The sequence below is a fragment of the Lepisosteus oculatus genome, chromosome 12, assembly GCF_040954835.1.
Source record: "Lepisosteus oculatus isolate fLepOcu1 chromosome 12, fLepOcu1.hap2, whole genome shotgun sequence".
Lineage (NCBI taxonomy): Eukaryota > Metazoa > Chordata > Actinopteri > Semionotiformes > Lepisosteidae > Lepisosteus > Lepisosteus oculatus.
This window is the reverse complement of record NC_090707.1, coordinates 28,835,433-28,861,420: the sequence shown is the minus strand read 5'-3', so window position 1 is coordinate 28,861,420 and position 25,988 is coordinate 28,835,433. Positions and strand designations below refer to the sequence as shown.

General features: G+C 37.1%; 1 protein-coding gene across 2 annotated transcripts in view; it reads left to right on the top strand.

Annotated features, from left to right (window-relative positions):
• LOC102692151 (contactin-associated protein-like 5) overlaps window positions 1-25,988 on the top strand; it is a 179,419-nt gene that overhangs the window by 91,815 nt on the left and 61,616 nt on the right. Inside the window, exons 15-17 of one of the 2 annotated variants that reach the window (XM_069196417.1) lie at window positions 7,731-7,955; window positions 12,409-12,542; window positions 22,105-22,192. In XM_069196417.1, coding sequence (XP_069052518.1) covers window positions 7,731-7,955; window positions 12,409-12,542; window positions 22,105-22,192 — 447 coding nt within the window. Of the gene's footprint in view, window positions 1-7,730; window positions 7,956-12,408; window positions 12,543-18,214; window positions 20,638-22,104; window positions 22,193-25,988 lie in introns of those variants that run through there. The other variant, XM_069196418.1, reaches the window with a different exon arrangement.

Genomic DNA, 25,988 nt, shown 5'->3' with positions numbered 1-25,988 from the left:
GCTTTACATGTAATGGGGACTCCCCTCCACCTTCACCAATGTGCAGCATCCACCTGGATGATGCGACGGCAGCCATAGTGTGCCAGAACGCTCACCACACATCAGCTATCAGTGGGGAGGAGAGCAGAGTAATGAAGCCAATTCATAGACGGGGATTATTAGGAGGCCATAATTGGTAAGGACCAATGGGAAATTTGGCCAGGATGCCGGGGTTACACCCTTACTCTTTTCGAGAAACGCATTGGGATGTTTAATGACCACAAAGAGTCAGGACCTCGGTTTTACGTTTCACCTGAAGGACGGCGCCTGTTTACAGTATAGTGTCCCCATCGCTATACTGGGGCATTAGGACCCACATGGACCACAGGGTGAGTGCCCCCTGACACCTCTTCCACATCCAATAAACACATTGGAGCGTGCCATGTATACTGCATTAAGGAACATTTTTTGTCATCCATTCTGAATAGTTAGATCTGTATATCATTAGAAAAAAGACAACCTCTCTGTTATTATTTCATATCCTAATTCAGCAACATAATCATCTTATTCAAGACCATTTTTCAGATGACATTGAATAAATTATGTTCTAATCCACATATCACTAATTTGTCATTTTTATAGAAATAAATGTTCAATGAATTGTAACCCCCCAAAAATCTTGCTGGAAATCAAAACAGAAGAATGAGAAAACAGGGGTCCTTATACTAAATTTAAACTGTGCACATTTAGCTTTTTGCTGTCCAGATAGGTGAAACTAGCTGTCAATCAGTGAAATCTGACATTTTAAGAATTGGGGGAGGTTTAAAGGTGTCTACAGTGAATGCTATTTTTACATTTGCTTTAATTCTTTAATTTGTCAGCCTGTCAATCAAGTGAAGATCAACTATCATAATCACTGTATTATCTTTTTCACAGCCTAACCATGATAGTCTCTCTAGCATTGACTCTATCTAAATAATAATGGAACTTTGATTCTTTTCAATCTTTTTTAATTTAAATTTATTTTTAGATGGCTATTACATCCCAGTCTGTGGTCCATTTGTGTTTTTGTTGCTATGTTTCACACTTCCTGACTTTGATTGTTTTCCCTCCCCCAGTGGTCCATCATTAGACCATTGTTTCTATATGACATCTTCATCATCAGCTTCTCGGCCAATCAGAACTCTTATTTAGTATATAACTTGAAGGTTATCTGAATGAAGGGGCCTTTCGTTTGACTTTGGTCCCGCTTGGCTTTGGTTTTGTTTCGCTTTTGGTTTTAGCTTCTGCTTTGCTTTGTTAATGTGTGTTCTTGTGTAGCTTCGGCTTTTGTTGGTTCGTGTTTGTCTCTGTGTATTTTAGTTTGTTTCTGTGTTTATCCTTGTTTTGCCATTACCTTGCCCTAACGTATTATATGTTCAACCTCTGTGTTCTTTTGTACCTGGTTACTTGTCTACTCTCTTTCATAGTTCACTTGTGTATTTGTGTAAACTTTTCTGTATAGGGTTAGTTTAGGTTGTTGGGTACATTCTACACACTTAGTTGGTTTTGTATTAGTAACACTAGTTAGTACGGGTGAGTGCCATTTGTATGGTTTGGGGTAGTCAGTGAAGGTTAGCTAGGGCATTTGAACACGCAGAATACCGTGTGTTTCAGGTTTTATTTTGTAGTTAGGTCAACTTCCCTCACTTTCTTAGCCAGTCTCATTTTTTTTGTTGTTTTCTTTACTTTGGCACCACTCTACTTCTCTACCCCTGTGTGTTATTGTGTCTTATTACGTGCCAGTCACTTATTCACCTTAAAATAATCACTTTTTGCACCAACCCTTGTTATCATGCTTCCTAAGTCCCTCACCAGAACCCACCTGCATCCAAAAATTATCCTAAACGTTACACCCCTTTACCCCGAGACCCTTCGGGCCGTAAAAATGGCTAAGAAAACCATGTCAGGACCTGTCTTTATAAAAGCTCACACAGAATTTTTCCAGTCTCAGATCTTTATCCAAAGTAGTAAATAAAAGGAGAAGGCCTTAAAAACAGTGGGATCCTACAAGTTCTACAACTTGAAAAAATGACTTTGGAAGCAAGAAAATTAAATGAGTTTGTTGGTTTTTTTTTGTATATTATTAATAATTAATAACTCCTTACACTTACATACAGTAGTATACTGGACATTGTACTCAAAGCACTTTACAGGTGATGGGGACTCCTCTCCATCTCCGCTGATGTGCAGAATGCACCTGGATGATGCAACAGCAACCAGAGTGCGCCAGCATGCTCACCACATATCAGTTATCAATGGGGAGTAGAAACAGAGTGATGAAGCCAATTCATAGATGGGGATTATTAGGAGGCCATGATTGGTAAAGACAAATAGGACATTTGGCCAGTACACTGGGTAACACCCCCACTCTTTTCAAGAAACGCTCTGGGATTTTTAATGACCACAGGGAGTCAGGACCTCAGTTTTATGTCTCATCAGAAGGATGGTGCTTTTTTCACAGTATACTGTCCCTGTCACTATACTAAGGCATTAGAACCCTCACAGACCACAGCATGAGCATCCCCTACTGGCCCCTCTAATACCTCTTCCAGCAGCAACCTTTTTTTCCCAGGTTTTTCCCCAGGAGGTCTCTTATCCAGGTACTGGCCAGGCTCACACCTGCTTAGTTTCAGTAAGTTGCCAGTTGTGCACTGCAGGGTGATATGTCTTTTGGCAAATACTAAGTATACTGAGTAAGACATCTAAAAAATATTGAGATGAAGAAGGCTCAACGGCTGAAACGTTGTGCTTTCTTCTCTTTTCAGCATGGAATAAACCTATTACTTGTTCCTTTGCAGCCTACACATGCTGACGCAGCTACCCACCTGAACTATCTCAAAAATAAGACTTGATACGCATGTGATTACCTTGAATTCAAGCCCTGAACCAGTCCTGTGCTAACTTTATTTTGCAAGATAATTCAAGACATTAAGATGTTCCTACTATATTACTTAGAGGCTCTGCCTAAGGACAGAACAACAACAAGAAACACATCCATGTATTTTCACATACATTACCTATTTTGGAATGTTCAACTATGTGATTATAGTATCTAAATCTACTTTGATACTACAAACTGCAGTATGTCCAAAATTCAGCAGCCAGAATCCTGACCAGGCCTAGTGCAAGTGATCACATTACTCCTATCTTGGAGTCCTTACACTGGCTTCCTGTCAAATTCCGTGTTGACTTTAAAATCCTCATGCTCACTTATAAGGCTCTGCATGGCTTGGCACCTCAGTACCTTTCTGAACTATTATCGCCCTACTCCCCGCCTCTCAACCTTCGCTCTTTTAATTCTGGTCTCCTAACTGAAAAGCTCTCCCCAAAGCCCATCTACATTGTATAGGTGACAGGGCCTTCTCCTGTCCCCAAGCTCCGGAACTCTCTGTCCAAGGATATCAGAGAGTCACCTTCTCTAAACTCCTTCAAATCCAGACTCAAAACCTTCTTTTTTAGAAGAGAATTTACTTAACTGGTTCCATTCTTCACTCTTCTGCTTTTCTTAGTACCACCATCCACAGTCTCCTCTGTATATTGTAATTATGTATTCTATTCATTTATTGTTGTTTTCATTCTGTAAAGCGCTTTGAGAAGCCACCTTTAAAGGCGCTTTATAAAATAACGTTTATTATTATTATGGATGCATTTTCTAATATGAGTGTGTTTGTCATAATTTTATTTCACTAGGGACAACAACACTCAAGGATTGAATGCTTTCTGAATGCTTGTATACTTGGTGAGAAAAGTTTGGAGACTCTGTGAACCATGGCATAGGTACAAGGCGGAAATGTAGCGGAGGAGGAATGCTTGAGACAAATGCAAAGGGAGGTGTTTGAGTTCAAGTAGTAAAGCTAATTTGGTGACGATGGTGATTAGAGACTGACATGTCATTGTTAGACCTGATATATTTAAATCAAGCTATCCTCAAGGGAGTGCTTTATAATAGCTTTAAAAAAATCACCATCTGGAAATAAATTATGTCCAAACAAAATTATTGAACCAAAGAAAGAGAAATGATCGTCTCAAAAGCCTACTCCATTTTTTTAATTGCCTAAACGAGTTCATTATCAGCTTAATGGTACACATTAAACAACTATTCTTCAGGTGCCTGTGGTTTAAAGAAACACAAGAAAACAATCTTTGACCTAGTTGAATTGATGTCATAACTTAATAAAGTTATGAATTAATAGGTCAGAAAAGTAAAGAAAAAACAAATAGTAGACATCAAGGTGTTTACCAAGCTGAATAAAAAAGTAGAGGATTGAAGTCTTCTGGTGAATTATTCTGGTTAGTCATAATAAAGAATAATCATTAAATAGAAAGACAACATAAGAAAACACAGGAGAGAGGGACAGAGGACATTGAAAGGAAATGAAAAAGAGAAGAAGGAAGAAGCACTAGGCAAGACGACGTTGCTCTGACCAGTCTTGGAGATCAGATTCTAGCTAAAAAATGTAAACCTTGATTAAAAAAACCCTGGCCCTCAAAGGTCATTTCCACCTGGAAATTGCACTTGGTGAGGTATTATCTTTAAGTATTAAAGTATTATCGAGGAATCACTGGGAAATTTACATTATTGCTACATACTGTAGCAAAGTATTTCTCTTACACTGATATCTATGAACCTGTACTACTTGCTCTACAATCTTCCCATGGGGAACAGATGCAAAATGAACATGAACATAGGAATTTATTTCTGAAGCTCTTACTTCCAAAATGAGTGCACGTTTATGCATTATGTTTGACAAAGTCCACAATCTTGTTATATATAAATTTCAAATCTACGTATATGGCCATGTTCTTAGATTTAGTTATTCCTTTGTAATTATTGTATAATGAACTGATAAAATGAATTTGTATATTAGTCATGTACCATTTTCCTTATTCAGTATATTCTTACATAATAATTGAATTGGCTTAAAGTTTATATTTCCCCTTTCCCCTTCATTTATATATTTTGGTAGCTAATACTATGGGCCTGAAAACATAGTTTTAATTGCACAACTCTGTTTTGGAAACCCCTAAGAATTATTTTATCTCTAAAACCCATTTTTAAAGTGTAAAGCAAACTTCAGAAATATTTGCCATAATTTCCTAAAATGAGAAATTCCTGTATCTAAAAAAATTACATTAACTTTAAAAAATCTTAAAAATATAACATGCATAGAACAACATCAACAAAGGAGATTTGTTTCTTTCAACAAATGACTGCATCCTTAAGTACTGTAAACATTCCACTAAAGATGATAAAATCAGCAAAATGTTGTCAGGAACTGCATATGGCAATTACTGTATGTATTATATAGAATATATAGAACAGCACATTCTGGCAAAAATTATGTACAGTATCTCAGAGGTAATTAATTTTATTTTTATATTTAGAAATTATTTCTTGTAGTGTTTTTAGGGATTTTGTCATCTTAATGCTAAAGTATTTCTTTGTTGTTTGCATTCTATCAAACTAGAAGTGAAGGTCTTCAAATAAGTTGCTTTAAAGTGCTAGGTGTATTTCTTTTACGGAAATAGTAATAGCAAATGGTTATAAGATGACATAAAATATTATATTCATTTCTTAGCTTAATACTTGATGAGTTATTCCAAAAGGGTTGTCATGAAGACTCTCAAGTTAAACAATTATCATGCTAACGAGCTGTTTACAACATGCTATTTAGTTTAGCAACATTCAAATTTCAGCATCAATATTGTTGCATCTGTTTGTACCCTGGGAGGATTTTCTATTTAAAGCACAGTACAATAGCTTAACAGAAATCATTAAGAAAAAGTCAAGTTACAAGGAGATTCTTTAGACTATGTGCATTACAACACTACTACTACTACTAATAATAATGTAACGCAACGGGGGCTCAGGCAGGCGCCCTTGCCGCATCTTGTCGGCCCCATCCCGACTGGAGGCTCGAACCCGGGACTTCCGCGTCTCTCTGCAGCAACCTAGCCCCGTGAGCTAAAGAGAGATCTCTCCACAGCCCAGTAGCTGTGGTCCTGCTATCACAGGGAAGGGCGGTGACGTCACCTGCTCTGGTACGCCGGCTCTTACACACAGTGCTTGTCGGCCGTAAGCGTTACACTCTCCCCCGCTTAAATCGCCGTCCCCGGCGAAGGACTTTCCCATCCCACTTCTAACACCAATGTAACGCAACGGGGGCTCCGGCGGGCGCCCTTGCCGCATCTGGTCGGCCCCATCCCGACAGGAGGCTCGAACCCTCTTTAGCTCACGGGGCAAGGTCGCTGCAGAGAGACGCGGAAGTCCCGGGTTCGAGCCTCCAGTCGGGATGGGGCCGACCAGATGCGGCAAAGGCGCCCGCCTGAGCCCCCGTTGCATTACAATAATAAGTAGTAGTAGTTCAAGTAGGTAGCTGTGTCAGCATGCATAGGCTGCAAAGAAACAGGCAACGGGTTTATTCCATGCTGAAAAGAATATAAATGAGAAGGGAATAATATCCATTTTGTGGTAAAATGTGATTGTGTGTGATTTTATGTAAATCAGATGGTTAAGATTTCATCTATAAAAGGAAGATATTTAGAGTGGGGTTTGCTCTGGTTTTTAAAATATTTTTATTAGGAAACAGATCTTTGGATAGGATAGAGTATTGCAGGGGTTATCTGCTTGTATTTTATGAAAAAACTATAATCAGGATAAAAGAACTTTACTGGAGGAGGTTATTGTGATGCGAAATAAATCAAAGACAACACTGTTGGAAGGATGAATGTTGGAAAAGGGATAATTAAAGGTAAATTATTCCAAACTTTTCTAGGAATGCCAGTTGTAGTTGTAGTTGGTGTGTGATACTCTGTAGAATAGCATCCCATTAAAGATCTAGAAAGGGATTCAAGAGAAGGTTTATGGAAATTACAAGCATCTTGTTATCTCCAGGTGTGTTGAACCATGATTAATTTCTGTAATCACTTTAGTTTGTTATGGTATTTTATTATTTTATTTCTGTGAACTTCCCAAAAATTAGTTCAGTTTTTTTATGTATATAGTTCAGGTGGGTAGCTGCGTCAGCATGCGTAGTCTGCAAAGGAACAAGTAATAGGTTTATTCCATGCTAAAAAGAGAAGAGAGAAAACACAATGTTTCAGCTGTGAAGCCTTCTTCAGGTCTGAGAAAGACAGGGGATACAGCAAAGATGATTAAATAGCACAGAAGAACAAAAGCTGGGAGACGGGAGGAGGCGGGAGGGGCAGAGAGGCAGAGAGGCAACTAAGAAAGTGCAAAGTAGAGGGGGGTGAAGAAAGGTGTGAAGTCAAAACCTGTATGAGAACAGAGAAGATTTACACAAAAAAAGTCGGTCATTGACAGAAGGGGGGTGGTGTGAACCTAGTTTCAGGATGAGTTTCGTTCCTGTTGTTTTTCTGCAATGGGACTTGTGAAACCCTTCTTTGAGAAAAGAGACAGAGAGATCAGTGTGATCATGGCTGTCTTAGGTGAAATGAGAAACTATGGGCTTGAAGAATTCTGTAATCTTTTAATCTTTAAATCACATATACAGTATATTACATATAATCTGCATTTAATTACTCTTCTCTGTTTTCTGTAAGCTAACATATGTGTTAATTATTTCCTTTGAAACACTGTTTTTTAGCATTACCCCATGTTTAAAACAGAATCATCAGAAGACTCTGACTTGTACTGTATGTGACTTAAGTAATATAAAATTCTCTAACAAGCATTTGTTTTCTTGCAGAAGTATCTGTCTTCTTTGAAGCTGGCTCCTCAGTGACCTATATGTTCCAGGAACCTTTCTCTGTTGTACAAAACAAAAGTGGCCAGTCTTCTGCTGTCTACGCTGAGATAAGCAAATCGAGGGAGAATATTGCCTTCAGCTTCCTGACGACACGTACCCCAGCTATGCTGTTCACTATCAGCACTTATTATCAACAGTACATGGCTATCATTTTAGCCCAGAATGGTAAACTTTTTTCTAACAGGATAGATGTTTGTTAGCAAATTATCAGAGTTACTACATGATAATTAAATAGGATTTAAAACTGGTGTAAGTAATACCACTTATATTAAGCTTCCACTGTTAGCAACAGATAATTCTAGAATTCTACTGACACTAAAATGTAAACCATGGTAAACAGGTGAAATAACAGTGGCATAAAGTATTTGTTTTAACATGACTGAGCAGTATCTTATTTGACTTATGCTGTATTTCAGTAAATCTAAACTTGGTACAGATTTAAAATTCCTGTTTTTAGACTGCTGAATGCTTAAACCTAATGTGGTTTGTAAAAGGTGGTACAGACATATTTTTAAATTTTTATATTGCATTTTTATATGGCAGCACACAATGGAGTGCATTGTTGGGTTGGGTGGTCTTGAAAAAGGCCTAGGTATTTTTGGCTTCCTATACAATATATTTAATAATATAATTAGCTTTTAATTATTTTATTTATAATGTTCCAAGAGTCAGAAATTGAGGGTAACAGTATTTAAAGTGCAATGTTTTTTTTTCAAATATATCTGTGTACATAAATTCACAAGCATATAAGGCAATGAAAAAATATTTAAAATGTTAGAATAATATTTATGATAGAGTGTAACTAAACACATGAACAAGCAACAAATACATTATGATCTGTAATATGATTGTCCTCTTTCCTCCTTTTCTTTGAGCAATGTAACAAACATACACAGGTTAAAAATAGAGTGTGTTGGCTATAAATAGTTAGAAGCATTTAATTAATACACTACCTGGATTCAAATATGTTTTTGTACTATGAAAAAAGCTAATATTGCCATAATTGTCACAGTATCTAGGAAATGTTTTTCTTGATGCTCAATTTTCAGATGCTCATGAAAATAGGTTATTTTTTTTTTTGCCAGGGACAGGTATTTAACCTGCAATACTTATGACCCTAACACACTGTCAGTATACAGATAAATTATTTTAAGCTTCGACAAAACTTGTTAGTTTGCAATCGGAAGTAAACAGTTTATACAGATCATGTTTAAGCTTTGAAGAAACTTGTTAGTTTCATCAAAGTAGTTTACACTGCTCAAGGACTCACCATGAGACTGTACTGATCTAGCCCTTCATTTAGATTAGACATGTTTCTTTGTGAGCTACCATCTTTTAAATTTCTAAATCAGCTCAGCGACAACTGAAGCCAATACACTCCTGAAGAATATGAACCCTGAATTATTTCTCTCTGTCTGTGACTGGAGTGTTTGTTGTATACTGGAGTGTTTCTGGCATTCTAACCCTATATATACAGTACACTTCAGATCCCTTTGCTCCATTACCAGTACCCCAATCACCAACATTTGGTTTGGTGCTGAATAATTGGCATAGGGTATGTTGTATGATGACATGAAGAGATTCCAACAGAAACTGGACAAGTGTAAATTGGCTCAATACTATGTTTAATGCCAAGTCACAGTTCTATCTGTTCTGACAAGTTTCTAGACAAAGTTTTCCACAGATATGAGGAGTGGTGCCATTCACGTTGTGTTGCAGAAATGGCCTGAATCAGAGCTGGAGTTTTGATGGTACAGGCCACAATACCGTATAAGGGCCACATTAATTGAATGAAGGAACTGAACCTATTTAGCCCTGCACGGAGAAGATTTTACAAGAGGGTGTGATCCCGGAGATATAATATCTCTTGATGGGAATACCATGTTATGTGCCAACAATGCAGTGTGTGGAAGTCACATAATATTTTGAATTTATTTGTTGGTAATTATCCACCTTTGATTGATAGTGCATCTTGATTGAATAATGTCATAAGCTATGTTTTGGAAAGTTACTTTTAAAAAGAATGTTTTATTGTGTTGTGAATTGCTTTTTAAATGAATCAGAAATCAGGGTCATCCAGGGTAATATGCTGTCAATTGGAAGAAAAATATGTTTTGTTTAAAATCATAACTATACATATCATACATAGATTGTTTAAACTGATGACATTTTATTTTACCCAACTTCTAGTTAATTTTTAAAGTAATTCCTCATTCAAAAAACATGTAACTGTAATGGATTAGTTTTTAAAAATAGCTTCACCTAACAATGGACATAAGAGCATTACATATGCCTAATGCATAATAAGATGTATTTTAGTCTTGTAGAGTACATTACAATGCTAAACTAGTTTTGTGAGTTCCAAGGATGTCTTTAGGCAACTACAATTAGCATTTCAAGTTGCATTTTACCTGAAGAAGGCCCCACAGCTGAAATGTTGTGTTTTTCTTCTCTTTTCAGCATGGAATAAATCTTTACTTGGTCCCAAGATTAGTATTGCTCTTTTTATCTAGACATAATGAATAACTACAGTAAACATAAATAAAATTTGTATGACAGATGTTTGAACAGGGATGAACTATGAAAGATATTTATTGAAGATACTGACTGGTGAGAGCTGCATACCAAAATTGCTGCCACCTGACCAAAATTGCCATTACCTCATCCCATACTTTGATTTTCCAAAAACATATATGAACCTTTTCATATTTTTGTTACAATCTAGCAATTATAAATACCCACACAAACTTGTGTGTCCCCAGTGTCTAAGCCTGCACACACTACAAGTACAAAATTATATAACTATGTTAAGTGACAAGTCTATGTACAAAGAAACATATACATTTCAAGTTTGAGAAACTAAGAGTCAATATGAAATATTCATGTGGTATAACAGTTTTTCTGTGCAACAAAAAGCAAAGATGTCCAGATTCTTGAGGCTGTGTTCTAAGTGGGACAGCTAGTTGAGCAGAGCTTTCAAACTGCACAGTATGTTGAGACTAGCTGTTAGTATTGCTTCTGATCTCTCCAATGTTCTGCATGATGAATATCAACTCATACTTTTAAGACGGTGTTTTAGAATTCATAAGCTTATTAGTAGGAATCTGTTTATTCCAAACTCAAATTACTCAATATATGAGCTCACAAAAAAGGAGTAATGGTTTATGGGCAAGTGCAATCAGTGGATTATGTAAAAATGAAGAGGGAATGTGCAAATATGTGGGATTAGTATAATTATGGGGGTGTAAATATACAGAGTTTTGATGTAGTTGTGTGGATCCCCATAGGAGTACTGTGAAATGAATATGTATGAGTTGATATATTTTATCTAATGTTATATTTCAATATAATGTTTACATGTATTGTTTGTATGGTTTTATAAGTTTCTGTGCTTGTAAAACAGATGTTTGGATGCCCGACAAATTTCTGAAAAATCAGTATATAAAGAACATTGTATCATATGTGAAAATGGGTATGGCATGAGGGAAAGTGTCTAAGGAAATGGATATCTGGAAGATAGCTTCCAGGAAAAATATTAAAAACTGAAAACAGTAAAGAGCTGTTGAAAACAAATTAGTCTATAACTGACAGCTTTTTACTGATGTGATTCTACTTTGATGATAATCTTGACTTTTGATGAATTTCTGGAACAAGAGTCCTCGATTCTCTGTAAGACGGCACAAACAAAATGGTCAGTGTAATTGATAAAATAAGGAAGTATAAGATTGGAGAGATCTTTACTACACATTACACTGCCATATTCACTAAAAACCATTATTCTTACTACTTTGCTAATGCTAATGGCCAAAGAACTTATTGCAAAAGATGCAATAAATGTGATTAATTATAGCTTCCCACTCGACCATCCTCCTAATTATGTATGCATTTGTATATGTAATCACAGAAAGATCACATTGGGGTCATTTTGTTACTGTATGTAAATGCTGGGTTGCACCACAAGCCTTCTGATTTTATGATGACATGCCACTGTCAAAACAATACAATCCATCAAGTTTCTATTAATATACTAAAATTATACTGCTGACCTGAAACAAAAAATTCAAGGAACAATGACCAGAATAATTTATGTTTCCAAGGATTGTTATAGGACCAAATCTCATTCATTTTCATTAAAAGAGACTTGTAAGATTCCAAATAATTATTTCACATAAGTTCAAGTTTTAGAAAAATGATCACAATTAGAAAAACGATAACATGAATTAAAGTGAAGTGCATATATAAAAACAAAAAATCTGCTTGTCATATCACAGGCTATCCAGTCTCATGAAGAATAGTAAATCCAGGTCAAAGGCGTTCAGATGCAGAGCTATCCAACTGAAAAAATAGTCGTGGGAACACACTAAAACAACATGGAAGCCACAGGAACATGCAAAACTATTTGGACCCCTACTCTATGACATTCATGCTCTTCTGTGTATTTGTGCATTTACAGCATAAATCACATTTTTTACATGTCAGAAGATTCTCTTTGAGAATAAATAACACTCTTTTCTAATAAATCAATAACCGTATCTGTTTCTATCAGACTACCGTTTAGCTTGTTAAAACAGTTTTCCAAAAATCTTGGTAATGTATCTGCTTGTATTTTTTCTTCCAGGAAGCCTACAAATCTGGTATCAACTGAACAAAGAAAAGAAGACAGATATATTTTTCCCCCAAATCACCAACTTTGCAGATGGACAGCTTCACTGGGTTCGAATCCACCGTGAAGGGAAAGATGTAAACATCCAAGTAAGAAGACACACGTTGAAAGTTTTGTAGTTGTAGGGAAAACCGGATCAGGGACGCCAAATATGTAATCATAGTGGCTCTCTGAAGGCACCAGTTCTGTAGGGTTTGGGCATTTACTGAGACAATTATTAATTGTAGCAGTAAATCACAAAGTTGATTCTTTTGATGGCTTTAGAATCCAACCATGCGACATAACTCAAACAATGCGCACACACAGGTACTAATACACGAGGATACATTTATTAATACATAGAATATGCATGTAAACCTAACAGATCTTATCGAGAGGGTTATCAGAATACAAAAGATATATATATTCAATCAGTTACAAAGTGTTACACATCTCAAGAGGACATACGTTCAGTATATCATTCATTTAGACCGTTTCGTAAAGTGAACTTGGTTACAACTTCTACATTAGATACTCAAAACAAGTACATAACTCTTAGGAATTAAATTGATATCAACTGGTTGGGATAACAATTGAATTCTCGAGCTGTCATGCATTGAAGTTGAATACTCAATCAATCTTTGGGGATTCAGATCTCCTGCGGGCACAAAGAAACAGTTGCAGGCTGTTGCTGTCCAATCCGCGCTCTCTGGCTCGGTGCCAGGCTGTGCTGTGCGGCTTGTGATGGTGCGCTGCTGATGCTCACTGTTGGCTTTAACTAGCAAAGTTTGTGCACAGGAGAAAAGATGACTGTGGGTCCCAGCAAGTCAGGAAGAGGACCGGTTCATTCCTGGTGAAGAGCTAGTTCTGAATAGTAATTCAGCTGTCCACAGTTCCGACCTGTTCACGAGGCCTGCTGCTGGTTACTCTCTGGCAACCTCCACTCTAGACTCTTAGAACAAAGGAAAGTTCTGGCACTCGGACACACTGGCCGTTCTGTGGTTGTCCGGGCTGAGTCTCAGGATGGTCAGGAGGCGCGCTGCGAGAATGTCCTGCTCTTGGGAGCCTTCTGCTCCTGGGCCATCCTGCCCTGGAATTCTCACAGAATCTTGTTGAATCTGAATCTGAATCTGAATCTGAATCTGAATCTCCCAGGCTCTCTGCGTTGCCTGTTTTTACCTGGAGGAACTTCAGCTCATTGATTGGCTGAAAGTTCCATGGGCATCAGAGTCCCACGTGGGTTACTCGGCCCTACCAGTCCCTGATTGGTTGATCAAGGTGAGATATGAGTCACTTACTCCTGACACTTAGTAATGCAGTCCAGATGTCCAACTGGCACTCCCTAAACAGATAGGCGCCAATGGATGACCATTGATCATGATAGCCAGGCTTAGCTAAGTGCATCCCCCTGTGGGAGCTGTCCTTATCAAAAGAAAACATCTTGCATGAATAGTTTCTCTGTGGCTGCACCACAGAGATGAACAGAGAAATGGGGCCTCATTTGGGAAGCTCAGAAACACTTAATTCTGCCTTATTATTAAGCCTCGCCGCTACATAGTACTTCATAAAAGTATAGAATACACTAAAATATTCTTTAGAGGGTGACTGGTTCTTAAAAATGTATTTTGAATCAACTTATGGTTTTCAATAGCATTATCTGTATTTAATGCACAAAAATGTGCATTTAATATCAGAAATGTGAGTAATACAGCAAACATTTATTTCTGTATCTTGATGGCCAATGACCATTTTCAAATTGAGGGGTGAGGATGGAATTTATATCTGGTACCTACAGTGGTTAGAACCATTTTATGTATGTGATTTCTACATATCTCTGATATATGACAAATATTTTAGTATTTGTTTCACAGATGAGAAACTACAGATTGGATAAAATTATAAGTTTTCATTTTTCATGTTTTTCAATGTTTATTGGTTTATAATGATATAGTCATAGTCATAATCACATTTCACACTAGATGAATATACATTGCCTTGCACTATTCAGTATTCAGACCCTTGACAAGTATAGCAAATATCCCTTAGTTTGATAAGCTGGTGTGCAGAATATTTGCACATCAGCCCCCTGTTACAGGGCTCCTGCACCCTATGTACCCTTGTTGCAATGTGAATTTTGTAGAAGAAAATGTTCGGCAATGACCTCTTTTTCATTTTAGTTAACAATGACAAAACACCCATGAAAATAATCTACAATGATGATGATGAAGACTAAATTGCTTTGCATTTTTGTTTAAGTGAATTAAGTTGAGACAAAATTGCCCATTTGACTAAAACTCATACTAAAATGAATTTTGTCACATGAAGTTTGTGCATTAACTTTATGTCTGGCAAATAGGAGGCTGTCTGAAATTGTTATAATCCTAGGTCTGTGATTGTATGTAGACTGCACAATGCCTCAGAGCTACTAATGTGTGAGAATTTAAAGTACTAGGGCGTGCTGTTTCCTCTTACTCTTTTGTTTTAACTCACCCTTGTTGCAACCTCAGCTTCACGCAATCCCTCTGCAGTCCCCTTAAGATGGTGTACACCTTGTCAAGACAGTTAACCAATTACCTCACCTGCTTAGCACCACACCTCCTGATTTTTCATATTTTAGAAACTTCCAGCTCTACACTCACTGCTCAGTATTACGTTTTACTTTCCCAGAGCTACTTGTGCGATTCTTTTGTCTTATTATTCATTTTTCTGGCTTCTGACTTACCTTCTCCTGACTATGATTTGTGGAGTTTGTCTCCTGCTTTTGGCGTTTGGTTTTCTCTTCTGCTTTTGACACCTGAACTCCTTGGCTCGGATTTTCGACTACATTTTGTGAATTTTGGCATTTGGTTTTCACTCCTGTTTTGCTGCCTGAACACCCTGACTTGGTTTGTGGATCCCGACTTTCTGTCTCTGTTTTGGTCAATACTCTCACCTTTACCAATAATATATTTTTGTAACTCTGCCTAGGATCTTCTTAAATCTAAATACACACTCCCATAACAGAATTTAACAGAATACTGAGCCACAAAAATATGGATCCAGAGGAGTTAGACTCTATGCGTGTACTCCTTAATCAACACTCTCAAGCCCTGATGCAACTACGAGTATCATTATACCAGATTGACAGTTGTGAGACGTACTATCTGCTTCAACCCCGCAGGACCCTCCTGCTCCTCCCGCTGCTTTCCCCCACCCCACTACTTCTCCTCCAACAGCCCTGCCCCTTGACCTACATCTCCTGTCACACTGGAAAGATCTGATGGAGACTCATCCAAATGCTGTGGGTTTTTAACCCATACACATTCATTTTCCTACTCCACTCTGAAAGCTTTCCAGCCTCGGGTGAAAAGGTCACATTTATTGTTTACCGGTGAGGCATTGGATTGGGCTACTGCCTTAATAGAGCAAGATACACCCATAGTTTATGACTTTGACCTCTTTCAAGAACACCTTAGATCTGTCTTCAATCGACTACTCAACTACTCGTCTTTTTTCTCTCTGGCAAGGCAGACGCACTGTTCAAAGATTATTACATCGAATTTAGCATTCTAGCAGCAAAGACATCTTGGAATCAGGAAGCTCTTATTTTTCAATACTGACAAGGTCTCTCAGAGGAATTGAATTGAAAGACCATTTGTCACGCCCTCTGCAGCCAGAGGGCGCTCCTTCTCTGTCCTGTCTCTCATTTCCGGTTCTTTGCTGTCCTTCTGATGTTTCTCTTTCTCTGGGACTATATATTTCTGGGTCTTTCAGTCTGCCTTCGCTCAGCATTGACGTTCGGATGTCCTGAGACCCGCCTAGCACCAGGTCTCCCCACGTCCGCTACCTGAGGGCAAAGGTTTCTATACAGCATTCCCTGAACAGCTGAGCCCGGGCTAACCCCCATCTCGCCGCTATGCTTAGGGTCTTTTCACTCTCCTGTGATTCCACGGTTTGCCCCTTCCGACATCCGTGACACCATTTGACTGTCTTGCTTCTAACCAGTGTTGTGCCAGAAAAAAACGGCATCAGCTGAGTGTTTTTGTGTTGAAAGTCATCTTTATTCATATGAATATGGAAGTCTTGCGTCGTGTGGCACACGACTTAAAAGACAATGCTTACAGCGCTCTTTTATACAGTGAAACAAACAATACAAGATACACTCCCACTCTACTTGCATTGTGGCTATATATGGCCATTCTAAAAATCTGAGCAGTACATATATATTCTTTACTGAAGGCTTGTTTGACAAGCAGCTACTTCTGCTGAATAGACAATTTGTTCCAGGAGAGGTCACTCGGTCATTATCCTGAGAACTATGTCAGCAGTGCGTAAAGACACCATGTGGCTATGTTATCTTTTGAGATCAGATATCCTGAGATGGATTTAGTAAAATATAAGCAAAAAGATATATAGTTAACAAGATATAATACAAACTTTTAGTAAGAACTTTTAGTTAATTCCCTAACTGGTAATACCCTTGAATAAGTAATTCCTCAAATCATTGACTTGGATAACAGGCTTTGTGAAAGATGACTGGAAAGATCACAGTCACAGAATTTTACATCACCACAAACGTTTTCTGCTACTTATGCGCTCCCTGAACAACCAATGGAAATAGCCCATTCCAGACTCACACCTCTATTGCGGTAAACTCAGTCACTTCTAGGCTTCATGTCCTGAGACCACAAAGAAGACAACATTCCCAGCCTACCTCTCAATCAGGGGTGACTATATCTCCATGTATTACAAGAACCATAACCGCCCTTTATCTTCTGCCCGCTCACTCCTGGAATAATAATGATCTGCCCCTTTCATCTTTTATAGATTCTGGAGTGGCCAGGAACATCTTAGACTCATCCCTCGCTAAGTCCTGGAATATCCCTTTACTCCCAGTGAATCCACACCTCCATGTCCAAACTATGGACGGCTCCTCTATTGCTTCAGGCCCAATTTCATGGCAGACCATCCTGCTCACTCTATAGATAGGTGCCACCCATCTCAAGCAAATACAATTTTTCCTTCTGGAGACCCCTTCACACCCCTTCCTTTTAAGGTACCCTTGGCTACACCAACATGATCCCCACATCCCCTGGTAACATAATGAACTATTAACCTGGGATTCTCATTGTCACTCTTGTTGCTGCCTTCTGCCTATAAAGCTAGGCTTTACTAACTTCTCTCAATCTGAAGTCTCAAGTTCCTGTTCAATACAGAGATTTATTGGAGGCCTTCAATAAACAAAAAGTCCTAACCCTCCCCCCCATCATCCTTATGACTGTCCTGTTGACCTCCTACCCAACAGTCTTCCTTCAAAGGGGAAAATCTATCTACTGTCAAATACGGAATCACGTGCCTTGGATGAGTACATTGAGGAATCACTCAGAGCTTGCATTATTTGCCCCTCTCCAACATCTGCACTAGCTTCTTTTTTATAGAGAAAAAGGACGGAGAACTCAGACCCTGCATCGATTACCATGGTCTCAATGAAATTACAGTCAAGAACCGATACCCATTGTTGTTAATTACTGTAGCTCTGGAATCTATAAACGGCAACACTATCTTCTCTAAATTAGACTTACGTGGAGCTTAAAAACTAATTTGCATCAGGAAGGGTGATTAATGGAAAACCGCTTTCATCACAACCTATAGACACTATGAATATCTGGTTATGCCTTTTGGCTTGGTTAACATTCCTGCTGTTTTTCAAAATTTTATGAACAATGTTTATCTTGATGTCATATGAAGGTTTGTGTTAATTGTCCCCACGATTCATTTCCTAGGAAATGTTCTTTCTCCTCAGGGAATCAAAATGGATCCAAGCAAGATAGCCACGATCAAAGAATGGCCACCACCGAAGAATCTGAAACAAGTCCAGAATTTTCTGCGGTTTGCCAGTTTTTATAGACGTTTTATTAGGGATTTCAGCTCGGTCGTCGCTTCCATAGCTGCACCTACCCGAGACCCGAAAGGGCCTGACACAAGGCAAATGGTCTCCTCAGGCGGAAACAGCATTTACCCATCTGAAACATCTTTTTACATCAGCCCCACTACTACGGCACTCTGATCCTTCTTTACCCTTTGTTTTTGAGGTAGATGCATCAGCCTATGGAGTGGGGGCAGTTCTTTCTCAATGCCACGATCAGAAAACAATTCTTCATCCCTGTGCTTTTTTTCTAGAAAGCTTTTGCCCACTGAGATTAATTGTGATGTACAGAATCGTGAACTTCCTGCCATTAAACTAGCTTGCGAAGAGTGGAAACACTGGCTGGAGGGTGCAGAACACCCTTTTGTTATATACTCTTACCATAAAAACCTGGAATATTTGCAATCTGCGAAATGACTGAATTCTCGCCAAGCCAGATGTTAATTCTTTTTTTCCTGTTTTCATTTTTTTTAATTACATATCTCCCTGGTTCCAAGAATGTCAAGGCTGATGCTCTTTCTCAGCTATATGGCCCTCCTGAAATTGAAAAAGATCCAGAACCTATTATCCCATCTGGTAGGTTTATAGCGATTATTAAATGGAAAATTGGAGAATAGGTCAGGCGTGCTTTGTCTGGCCACCTGATTCCTCCACAATGTCCCCCCAACAAACTTTGTTGTCAATCCAGTCTGATCCACAGTCCTCCTTTGGGGCCATGATTCCCGCTCTGCTGGAGACCCTGGAATCCTGAGAACCCTTGAAATAATTTCAGAAGACTTCTGGTGGCCTACCCTAAAAAGAATACTACAGATTATTTTCAAGCATGCCCCGTATGTGCCCAAATTAAATCTCCCTGCCAGAAGACTGCTGGACTTTTCCAACTTTGACCCATTCCTGAATGTACATGGTCCCATATCTTGGTGGATTTTATTACAGATCTCCTGAAGAGTCAACGACATACTACCATTTTAGTCATCGTGGATTGGTTTTCTAAATCAGCACATTTCACCCCTCTTCCCTCTCTTCCTTCGGCTCAAGAACTGGCAGACCTTTCTATCCAACATGTTTTTAGACTTCATGGAATCCCTTCCTTCCCCACCTCACATCATAGAGGGAATGGAATTCCTGCTTACACTGTTAATACAAGTCTGGACTCTCGCTGGCATCGTGGCTCCCTACAATACCTGGTTGACTGACTGGGAGGGTAATGGCCCTGAAGAACACTCTGGGGTACCCAAAAGTGACATCCTTGACCCAGTCCTAATTCTGAACTTTCATTGAGCCCTCATTCTTGTGGGGGGGGTGGTAGTAATTCTCATGTTTTTGACACCTGAACTTCTTGGCTCGGCTTTTCGACTACGTTTTGTGGGTTTCGGCATTTGGTTTTTGGCATGTTTTTAAGTAATTCATGCAGTAAGTTCGCTTCAATTATTGCAAAATCAGTATTGGCAGGAGACTTAACTGAATAAATGTATAATAATATTGCTTTGAAAAAAAGAACTTTTAAAAACCTTATATAATGGTATGGAATTATTATTAATAGTACCAACATATATTTTCATATTAGGTAAGATTAATACAATGTCTCCACATAAGATTATTTTATATTTACCCTTTATTGCATAATTATTTGTTGTATTTAATATTTGACCTCTGGGAATTAATACACTTTGTTGCAAGTCTAAAGATTTGTGGTTTTTAGGTTCCTAAATTGTTTTATGCACTTCTTTCTTGCTTAACATGGTAAGTAAAAGGTTGCCCCACAAAATTATTAGGTATTATCTAATTAGAGCAATTAAATTACATTTAATGTACATTAAAAAGGACTAAAATTAATATTGCAATATTAAAAAAAACGAATTATTTCATTTTAGACTTATTACATTTTAAAAATGAATACAACTAAGACCTTTTATTGTAGAAATAAATTAAACTTAATTACTAAAATGTGACTATTCTGTTTTAGTCGACTAAAAGTTAGACTAATTATAGTCAGAATGTAGATGACTAGACTAAATTAAAAGTGGGTGACTAGAAAGTGACTATGAAACATAACCTTGATTATCCTGACACCACCACTTCCTGATTAGACCTTTAGACCTGTGTAGAACTTGTCTTAACCTGTTTAAAGAAACAAAAAACTGTATTATTTAAAACTTTTATTAATTAAAAAAATTGGTATAAAATGCTGCTCCGTATTTTTGTGTTTTTGAAACTGTCCTTCATTAGTTTGTTGCAATGCAACAACATCAACAACAGAATTAGAATTTATTATTCCCACCATCTTTACCTATATATAAAGAATACACTTTTACACTTGAACTTTGTTCCTTAGGTGTTTTTAAGTTTATCAAATTAGCCAAATTATCATATCTTGTAATTAAAAAAGCCATTAATAATCACAAATATTTTATCACAAATTGTGCTGAAGATATTGCATCACATTGTGTAAATATTCAAATCCAAGTTAGCTTTAGAAGTATGTTCTTAATGTGTGAATATACCTCTCAGAGTAAAACAGATGGTTTATTTTAATATAACACATATTCCATGGGAGTCTTCATTTTTTTTTAATTAACCAAATTACCTCACCTTGTTATTAAAATACAAAAAGCCATAAATGCTCACAAATATTTATATAACATATTGTGGTGAAGTTGTTGCATTGCATTTTGAAAATATTTATTTAAATTCTAGCTAGATTTGGAAACTTTATGATAGTGTGTGTAAATACCTCTAGGGATGAAACAGATGTTTTAATTATTTTAATATAAAGCAGTTTTAAGGTGGGAAGTACTTTCTCATGTGTGAAAATGAGAAATACCAGAAATTAATAAAGCTTTATCTGAACATAAATTATTTTTTCCTGGTTTCCTTGTCAATTATGACCATACAAGTAAAAGAGACAATAAAAAAAATGAAGCCTATAAAGATTTTTCAATAAAAATGATATACTTTAAATGATCCACAATTACATGATCACTTGAATGATACTTAATGACATTTGCTATAAGATGTTATCTTTTTTGGCATAAATTGTGTTGTGAATGACAGTGGTCATATTCATTTTTTTGTAATATATTAGTTACAAATTGAAATAAACACAATCTCCAGGATTGTGTTATTTCTGAGGTGGACAGATAAGATCAGCGCTCTTCAGGAGACTGGGAAAAAGAAAGAGAGTCCAGGCTACAGAGCTGAAGTGATCATCAGGCCTTTATTTCAGTTCTGAAGTCAATGCACAGTAGTGGCAGCACATGAAAGCAACACAGCTCTGTCAGTTTCTCTAACAGGTCTTTTTTATAGCCTGTAACAAACATTTGTTCCAAAAACTGCAACTTAGTAACCAATTCCTCCTGCTTGCTAAGCTGACAAATTACCTCATCCTATGGTTAGCAGCAAACCTTCTTACCTGTCTGTGACTTAAAGTTGATAAGGCTGTTTATAACAATCTACAGTCTGCTCCTTTGTTTTTATCAAATGATACATAGCTTGTTGATCAGACAGTTTGTCCCTGTCAGCTGTCTGCATTTTATTTTATCAAATGTCACAAAAACCATGTTTTTACTGAAACTTGCTAAATGTAAGCATTTTTTTGTAGGCTATTGTTAACAGTGCTCTGGTTACAGTTATGTTATACAAAATATAAAATCCAATCTTTCATCTCTGAATCTTGTTTGATCATCCTTGTGAATATAGACGCTTATATAGACAAATACATTTTGAGTCGTACTTTAACAAGGTATTTTTTTGCTTTTGTTTTTTAGATTGACCAGGATGTAAACACAAAATATAGTTTGTCCTCAGAAGCAGAGCTGAATGCAATCAAATCTCTGACTTTGGGCAAAGTCACAAGTAAGCTCTTTTTTGTTACAATATAAATAATAATTTTGTCATTATATTGTGTGGTTTTTCTTTAGATATACAATATTTTTTAAGGAGTAAATTCCTTTCAAGTACTTCTGATGACATACTTCAAAACAGCCTGTTTTGAAGGCTTTTGTGTTTATTCAGGCTTTTGTTTTGAAGAAATGTAATTTGAGAAGTATTCTGTTATATGATATAAAAATCTTTATGTTCAGAGCTTTCTCAACACAAATAAAATATCACTCTAGCAGTTTATGATGTATCACATATCATTAACTCATGTTCAGTCTTAATTATTGCTCGAATAGTGATCTTAGTAGTTCATAAGACAGTCCCTACAGAATCAACAGTTTCACTTGTTAAAATCAGCTACTTTAAATTTCCTTTCTAAGGTTATGTTATTGCTTTAAAAGCTTAATAATGATGGAGCATTTGATCAAAGAAAATGACTATGTGGTTCATCCAGAGTAACAGCACAATTATATGTTGTGGGAAGGTCATTTGTGATGAATAGGGTGTGTGAATCCAATAGGTACAGTAATTTGAAATTGGTGGTGAAATATATCATGGTTTTGATTGTGGTTATACACCATTTTGTATTGTGCTTAATGAAATTGTTTATAGGTGAAAAACCGTGGATAACTTAATTTTGTAGTTGATAAAACTACAGTTGGCAAGGGATTACTCTATGGTCAACAGCTACAATCGAAGTCTCATGCAACAGGCAATCACCCTCTACTAGCCCCAAGAATCCAAGCAGTCTATTTAAAAAAATATCAAGGCAGCCATTATTCCAGCAGAGAGAATGTAAAGGCTCCCGACACAGTGTCAGTAACACTAAGTAAATCTGGTTAGTTAACTGACTCTTGAAATTCTGCCATTGCGAGAGGTCACATTTACAGAAATCAAACTGTAACAGTACAGGAGAAAACAAGGAATATCTCTGTTTAGAATAAGGTCCAGTTGGCAAAACCTAACCACCTCTGCACACTCTTAAAATATCTGTAAATGCTATTCAGAGTGTCTACCAGACAAAGCACAGCCATTCACATTAAAATATTATATCCTATTGTCATTTAAATGTGGAAAGGAGAAATAATTCAATTGAATTCATTTAATAAATGTCAAATCTTTATAGCATGATTGGGGTCCCCTATAAAATTTGCCCCCTTACCGATTTCCTCTATTATTGCAATTTTTTTACACTGAAGGTTTAAAGGTTTCAGGTCTTTAATCAAAATCTAAAATTTGATTATCCCATAGATAAAGGGAACCTGAGTGAACAAATAACAACTTTTTTTGCGTATTTCATTTATTTAATTAACAAAGTTATCCAACATCTCTAAATGGAGAACACTTGGAACAGTAGTTAATCTTCCCAGGTGTGATAGCCCTGCCAAAATTTCTCCAAGGGCGCAGCGTGAAATAATCCAGGAAGTCACAAAGGATCGTAAAAAAACATCAAAAGAACTGCCTCAGCTAAGTTCAGTGTCAGTGTTCAAGACTCCACTATCAGAAAGAGACTGGGCAAGAATGGGCTTCACGGGAAAGTAGCAAGGCGGAACTACTGCTAACCAAGAAGAACATAAATGCTTGCCAAGTAGCCCAATCCCAAGCCTTTTGGGAGAATGTTGTATGGACAGATGAATCAAAATTTGAACTTTTTGGCCGACATGGGTCCCCATTATGTCTGGCGTAGAGCAAACACAGCATTCCACAGTATGAACATCATACCGACAGTCAAACATGGTGGTGGTAGTGTGATGGTGTGGGGATGCTTTGCTGCCTCAGGACCTGGACGACTTGCCATAATTAAAGGAACCATGAATTCTGTATCAGAAAATTCTTAAGCAGATTGTCCAGTCATCCGTCCGTGAGCTGAAGCATGAGCTGAAGCATAGTTGGGTCATGCACCAAGACAATGATCCAAAACACAAAAGCAAGTCCATATGAGAATGGCTGAAAAGAAGCAAAAGTAAAGTTTTGAAGTGGCCTAGTCAAAGTCCAGACCTAAACCCAATAGAGATTGCTGTGGCAGGGCCTGAAACAAGCAGTTCATGCTCGAAAACCTGCCAATGTTTCTGAATTAAAGCAGTTCTGTGAGGAAGAGTGGGCTAAAATTCCTAACAGCAATATGGCACAATCATTGATTAAGCATTTTATTTTTATTTATGTATTAAAACACAACGTTTCGGCTGTGAAGCCTTCTTCAGATGTGAAGAGCAAAACTTCACACTAGAGCAAAACTTAAGTGTAAATGCAATTGTTGAGTTTAGAAAAAAATTATATTGGATGCAACACAAGCCAAAAAATTAAAAAAAATTAAAACCAGATCTCTTACTGACTTGCACTATAAAAGAGAACATTTAATACATTGTCACTTCCCTTTCCATATGAATTTCAATATTCTAGAAGGAAATCCCTCACAATAACCTAAGGGGAGAGAAAGAGGTATCACAATGATTTTTTTACAGAAATGAGTTGATTAGAGTAAAAAAATAAGTTAAACTGATAATTTCACCATCTATGTGTTCATAAATGTTACTAAAGTTCTTTATTGTGATGGCATACAACAAGAGTAAAACTTATAAAATATCTGAAGTATTGGATCAGTAAGGCATTCAGAAAAAGTCAGATGTCTCTAATCACTTGTATATCCCAATACATCGAAAACATCAAAAATACAAGTTAAGGCATGGATTGTGAGACATTATGTACATATATCAATACTCTATGTCATCAGCATAGCACAGTATACAATGTTGAGTGTTATTGATGGCACAATGGTTTGGAATAATAGACTGACAAACAGTCAGAGCTACAGTTTCCAAACACACCACTGAATAGTACCACTAGAAACAGAAAACTAGGATAAACACTTGTTACCTGTACATAATATGGTTACAAACATCAAAGTTTCTCAGCTTTTAGAAAGTGCCATAAGGGAAACAATGTCTAGTCAGAATAATGTGGACAAGTTGGCATACATCTGAAGCTCTGTGCTTTTTGATAAAGCCAACCTGATTATGGTGAACTATATTTTTTGTATGGTCACATTTTTTGCCAGTGCAGTAGTGCAGGTGCAGGAACTTGTCTTTATTAATATTCATCGTACTGTGATGTCAAGCAAAAGAGGAGTTAACTGGGGCCAAAATGTTACATGAAACTCAGAAGAAATCATTATACCATTATCATTACCACTATACTATTGTTTGATCAAATCTGGTCTTTTCTAAAATAACAAACAGAACAATGCATTCAGTGTTTATTGAGATGCAAATACATTATAGAAAAAATAAGAATCAGTGTATGTGACATATAAGTCAACCCTCAATTCACCAAGCACAAATAAAGGGGTAATTAGAATTAATTAATTGGAAAACAAGTAAACATCAGCTTAGAGAGGATCTGTCTACTGTCTATCCACTGTCAGTCTACAGCAGGAAAATATCACAGTGACTGTACCCCAGGAAATGTGATCCTGCCAAGATCAACCCTGAAAATTATACAGAAAGTCACAAAGAACTCCACAATAGTCTCTAAATAGTCTAGTCTATAGTCTAGAGTGTTCATGTTTCAACCAATAGGAAAATGGGCATGATTTTCAAGAGAGGATAACTAGGAAGAAACCATTAAGTTCTAAAAATGACATTACCATCCATATCATGTTCATCAAAGAACATCTAGAAGGCTACTGGAAGGATGTTCTATGTATGGATGAGTCAAATATTGTGCTTTTTGGACACAGTAAAGACCATTATGTGTGGTGAAAAGGTCAATTTCT